The sequence below is a fragment of the Notechis scutatus genome, chromosome 8 (assembly GCF_049901735.1).
Source record: "Notechis scutatus isolate UNSWTSFEM ecotype Mainland chromosome 8, rNotScu1.2, whole genome shotgun sequence".
Classification (NCBI taxonomy): Eukaryota; Metazoa; Chordata; class Lepidosauria; order Squamata; family Elapidae; genus Notechis; species Notechis scutatus.
The window spans coordinates 12,398,932-12,404,813 of record NC_142016.1 but is presented as its reverse complement, the minus strand read 5'-3'; the positions used below and the strand labels follow the sequence as shown (position 1 = coordinate 12,404,813).

At 47.2% G+C, this 5,882-nt stretch overlaps 1 protein-coding gene across 1 annotated transcript; it reads right to left on the bottom strand.

The window, feature by feature from the left end:
- Window positions 1-585: 585 nt before the first annotated feature.
- On the bottom strand, window positions 586-5,130 carry GPR3 (G protein-coupled receptor 3). Its single transcript, XM_087970672.1, has 2 exons — window positions 4,804-5,130; window positions 586-3,518 (listed from the first exon to the last, which is right to left on the bottom strand). The coding sequence occupies exon 2, from the start codon at window positions 3,500-3,502 to the stop codon at window positions 2,513-2,515; it is 990 nt and encodes a 329-aa protein (XP_087826798.1). The 5' UTR covers window positions 3,503-3,518; window positions 4,804-5,130; the 3' UTR covers window positions 586-2,512.
- Window positions 5,131-5,882: the final 752 nt, after the last annotated feature.

Sequence of the window (5,882 nt, the reverse complement as noted above, 5' to 3'; positions counted from 1 at the left end):
CAAAGAATTGTGTTTATGGAGATCCTCAGTCATCTAGGGTCATGGTTGCCCCAAAGGGTCATGTTTGTGCCAGAACTGAAGAAGCGTCTTGAATGAGAAGCGAAACATCTTCCAAGAAAAACGAAGTCCGGTTGCCTTTCGAAAAAGCATCTTTGGGATACCCAAGAATAAGAGAGAGAGAGAGGAAAGCATGTAACCTCGTGGAAATGTACTTGATTTGAAAGAACTTCAAAAGCAGCCAAAGATTTAGGATTCCTTTCGGTATCTCTTATTTGTCTGATGGCAGCTCTGCTGCTCTCTCCTAATATGACAGGCAAGTTGGACTACAGCTCATTTCATCCCCAGCCAACATGCGTGCCGGCTAGTGATTATAGTATAGACCAGGGGTGTCCAACCTTGGCAACTTTAAGACTTGTGGACTTCAACTCCCAGAATTCCTCAGCCAGCAAAGCTGGCTGAGGAATTCTGGGAGTTGAAGTCCACAAGTCTTAAAGTTGCCAAGGTTGGACACCCCTGGTATAGACTAACTTGCCCCATCAAGGAAACAGTGACTTTCATGCAGTGGACAGAAAACCGACACAGCTTCAAGTATCACAAAATTATCTTTATTTCTCCCCACCCCTTATGATTGTAAACAAAAGAACACAGTGCTCTCACAGAACATCTTTTGAGTTTCCCTGCAAGACAGCAATCCCCCACCCCTGCCCGTTCAGTCATGTCTGATTCTCAAAGACAAATCCCTGCAGTTTTCTTGGCAAGTTTTTATTTTTCCAGAACTGGATTGCCATTGCCTCCTTCCTAGAGCTGAGAGAAAGTGACTGGCCCAAAGTCATCCAGCTGGCTTTGTGCCTAAGGCAGGACTAGAACTCGTGGTCTCCCGGTTTCTAGCTTGGTGCCTTCACCACTGCACCAAACTGGCTCAAAGCAATAAAATAAATCCTATTTCCAAAGTGCCTGTTACATTCATTTCCTTTCAAGGAGCTGTGCAAATTGTAAAAGGAGAGGCAGAAAAGAATGCCCTTTGCATGTTTAGGGCTAAAACTTCCCCCATAATCCTTTGGTCAAGCCAGCTGGATTGATGGGTGCTGAAGTCAAAAAACATGTCGAGGGCACCAGGAACTAGGTAGATTAGGGGAGACCCTGACTTTTCAGCGTCAATAAACATGGCCTGGCATTCCAAGTGTTATCTCCCACCCCACCCTAGTGCAATAGTTTCGGCCATGTTAGCCTTGGTCCCAGCAATATCGGGCAAGAACTACGAACACCCATTTTTGTCCTGAGCATCTAGGAAAATGAAAACCCTAGTCCAAAAGGGTCTAAAATTGGGACAAGGTACATTGGGGCAATATCCTGACATGGGTTATTCAGAAATAGTGCCTTTAAAAGTATTGTGTTATGGGTAATCCTTGACTTACAACCACAGTTGGGCCCAAACTTCCTGTTGCTAAGCAAGACAGTTAAGTAAGTTTTGCTCTCTTTTATGGCCTTTTTTTTTTTTTTGCCAGAGTTACTAAGTGGGAATCGCTGCATTTCAGTTAGAAACATGATGATTTCATGACTGTGGCTTCCCCAATAACAAAAGTTGGAAGGGACCTCAGAGGACATCTAGTCCAACCCCCTGCTCAAGCTGGAAAGCAGGATCTTTGCTTGTCAGAAAGTCACAAAAGGTTGATGACCTGACCCCAGAGATGATTTGTAAGTGGTCCTACGTCACTTTGTTCAATGCCATTGTAGCTTCAAACGGTCACTAAATGAATGGTTGTAAGTCGAGGGTTGCCTGTACTCTGGACATTCACATTGCTTCAGATCTCATATTATACATTCTTTTTTTATTAATACTGCCCTGGTTCTCCCCTTGCCCTCCACCCATCTTCCCACCCCAATGGCACTCTATTCTTCTTATGGTTGCAGGTATTAGAATAAACACCAGGGGGCAGCCAACTACAGATGGGGGAACCTATTTTGTTTTTGAAACCTTGGCATAGCTCTGGACTTTTTTTTTTTTTAATCCCCATTGATCGAGGGAGAGATAGAAGGGGGTACAATGGTATTGGTTTAAAATGTAGAAAAATAGTTTTCTAGAGATCTGAGGTAATCAAGGCTATAAACACTCAAAAGAAAGGTTGAAGGTTCTGAGGCTGCTTCTTGCCGTTTTTCCCTTTTTTAAGAAAATAATGCACTCTCAATGTTTCAGACAAAATATTTGCATCAGACCTGACATGTAACCAATACACCCACGCATCATGCACATACACACAAAAGCAGAAACACGGGGTTTTTCTCTCCCCCTCCCCCCTTTTAAAAAAAAGGCATGATTAAAAAAATAAATGAGATTTGTCTTTTTTTTCCCCCTTTCTTGAAGTTCAAAATAAATAAATAAGCTAGGACAGCCTGGTCACTTACATTGACAAAGGGGAAGGGAAGGATGTTAGAAAGAGGCTTTGCACATTTGAGCAGCCAGAGATTGGGGAGAAGGCGGCTCCTGGAGCAGAGAGAGAGAGAGAGAGAGGAATCAGACGTCACTGGGCGATCTGGACTGGAAAGGCATGGAGGAGGAGATACAGCTGCAGCATATTGCCCATAAGACCTTCTGGATTTCCTGGTTCCGGAAGGCATAGATCACCGGATTGATCATGGAATTGTAGGTGGCCGGGAGCACAGTCATGTAGGTGTAGAGGGCAGGGTAGGTGTAATCTCCCAGGAGGCAGTAAACGGCAAAGGGCAGCCAGCATGAGGCAAAAGTCCCCAGGATGAGAGTCAATGTGGAGATGCCTTTCCGGGTCGTGACGTAATGCGAAGTAGCCAGGAAGTGTCTCTGGAGGGCGATCTGCTGCGCATGCCGACACACAATCTTGCAGATCTGCACATACAGCTGCAACATGACGGCAAAGACCATGAAGAAGGAAATGGACAGGATGATGAGGTGGTCCTTGTTCAATGGCTTAATGATGCTGCAGGCAGAGTTGTCCTTCAAGCAGTTCCAGCCCATGACGGGCAACAGTCCGAAGCCAATGGAGATCCCCCACGTGAGGATGAGGATGACGTAGGTCCGGGTGACTGTCCTCTCTGAGTAGTAAGTCAACGCGTTGTAGAGAGACAAGTAGCGGTCTATGGTGATGGCCAGGAGGCTGCCCACGCTGGCAGTGAATGAGGTCACCAGGAGGCCCATGGTGAGGAGGTTCACCATCTGGGACTGGACGCAATAAACGAAGGCAAAGTGAAAGATGAGGCCCAAGCCAGCCAGTAGATCAGCCGTGGCTAAGCTCCCAATCAGCAGGAACATCGGAGTCCGGAAAGCTGGAGTGTAAAAGATGATGGCCACCACGATGGCGTTCTCACAGGAGATGATAGTCCCAGAAACACACAGGACGACATCCCAAGGATTTAAGGGAAGAGCAGGAGGCGTCTCTGAGAAATAGAAGGACTTGCCGGTGCTACCATTCGTTGGCACAAACCAGCCTGGCTGGATCTTGGTAGTGTTGGTGGGCACTTCCTCTTTCATGCTCTCTACCTGCGATCTGAAACAGCGGATGAAAAAGCCAACTCAGTTTCAACTCAGGTTTGGAGTGAAGCAGAAAGTGTCTGCAAGTATTGTACATGTATGTTTGTGTGTATTTGGAAGGGACAGATGAATTGCTACCTGTTTTCTAAGGTCGGGAGGCAAGATGGAGGCCAACCAGCTACCTATAGCTGCCTAAAAGCCCCACCAAAGGTGACTAATTTTGTAGGTATATCTTGCCTGTGATTATTGGGTCCTTGTGTGCAATGCCTTCTAAATGGGATATTTCTGGCTTGGGCCTGCCATTGTTTGCCACCTTCCCTGTCTCCTTTTTTCCTGTTCTTCAAACAAGTCCATCAAGTTAAAAGAGGACAAGTCAATGTTGGTCTCTTGTCAACGTAGGTTGCTCCGGATGACATCATATATTTTCCCCTGTTCTTGGACAGGCCTCCCTATCTGTTTCCCTGTCTCTTTTGCTTGCTCTGATACATAACCTAATTTAGCTCTTTTTTTTTTTTTAATCCTGGCATTCAAAAAATGTTTATAAGGAAGAGTTGGCTCTGTACAACTATGCAACACAATTGATTGTGCAGCAAGCACCCAGCTTCTCTCTGCCTTTGTGCTAACAAGCTGGTAAACATGAAAAGTCAAGGGAACAAGCTGGGCCGTGTTTATGTTCTCCTTTGTAAAAACAAAACAAAACCAATCATTTTTATTCTGCCTATGTCTGTTAAATCACTGTGCTAATGAATGCAATAACGTATAGGGCTTGATCTGTAATAAACGGACATCTTTAGGAAACTTTCAACAGCCTGCTGCCCTCTACATGTATGGACACTATTTCACAGCCAGAGTGGAGAACCACCTTCCTGGGTGGGAATTAGGAAGTCTGTAGTCTAGGCACATCTGGAAGGCATCAAATTAAGGAAGCCCATCCATCCTTCAAGAGTTCAATTCCAGCTAGTTTCCTGAGGAAAATATCTGGTGATCTTAGGTAGCGTTTAGAGATGTTGATCCGTGTCAGGCACAGAAATCTGAACGCCGCTGCTGCAACCATCTGGATCTCTTTTCAATTCTGATGTGTAAACGGTGCGACTTTTACGGACAGCCTATTGACTGGCAGCCCACTTAACAAGTTTAGAATGGCACTGCGGAAAATGCCCCTTAAAAACAAGTGTCTAGACTAGCGTCGGATGGCCTTGAAGCGCACGTTTAAGCGGCACGCGATGGGCTCGCTTAAGATCTGGACCTCTTTGCAGGGAAGGTTCTCTTGGGCTGCCAGAGAAGGAAGGAAGCAAACTCACCTTGGAAGAGGGTCCAACAACTGCACATCCAGCGAGGAAGAAGCCTCGCTTGGGGAGGGGGAGGCGGATAGCAGCGGGGTCGATACGGGCGTCCGATTGGATGGCTTTCAGGGCGAAGGAATCCGCCTCTCCCAATGCATATGAGGTGGTGGCCGGAGCAAGCAGGTGGGTTGCGAGGATGCAGGAGCCCCGGGTCCAGCTGCAGCGACGGATTTCAGACTAGCCGGGAATTGGCGGGGGGGACGCCCGGTGTTATAGTGAGCAAGCCCCCTTTTTGAGGGTGACTCATACTTAAGGGCTCTGGCCGGGCAGCTCCTCCCTCCGCTCGGGTGACGTCAATGGCGGCGGGAGCCAATCCGGTGTCGAAAGAGGACAAGCGCGCGCTCGAGCGCCGGGCGGCATAGTAATCCGGCTCGGGCTGGAGAATTCCATTCATAAAATTGAAGAGGGTGGGGAGCGCCGCCGCCACCGCTGCTGAGGCGTTTGTTGTGTGGGCGCTTTGAGGGCTTTTTCCTCGCTCCTTTGGCGTCTTGCTCACGCGGCGGCGGGAAGCTGACGGGAAACCAAGAATCCCCCATGAGTCCCTTAAGGCATTCATGAGGCGGAGGCTGCCCCATTGACTGGTTTCCTCATCATAGTACCCCATACTGCGCCTCCTGGGTTAGGGGATCAGCATGATGGAGATTTATAAACCATGGCTTGTCACGATGTGTCATCCCAGCCAGTTGTGACTTATTCCATGACGCAGAGTTTAAAACACTCGGTTTAACCTTCTCCATTAACCTTCTTAATGTTCGGGAAAAGTTCTACCGGAGACGGGGTTCTGATTTTTGTCATTATGACCTGGTTGGTTCTGCTACAAGACAATCCACCATAATAAGCTAAGGTGTGTGTGTGTCTGTATGTGTGGGATACACCGTAGCTCATCTTTCTCTGCAGCAAGCCCCCCCAAATTCAAATTTTATTATTAAAACTGCTAGAGAGACAACTGAGTAGAGAAAGAAATCGCTCTACCCGATAATCTACACTGTACAGCATCAAATAGACCATACATTGTAGGATGAAAAATAACATCCTGG

Coding starts and splice junctions, on each gene's coding strand:
- GPR3 (XM_087970672.1), bottom strand. CDS start 3,502: ATGAAAGAGGAAGTGCCCACCAACACTACCAAGATCCAGCCAGGCTGG.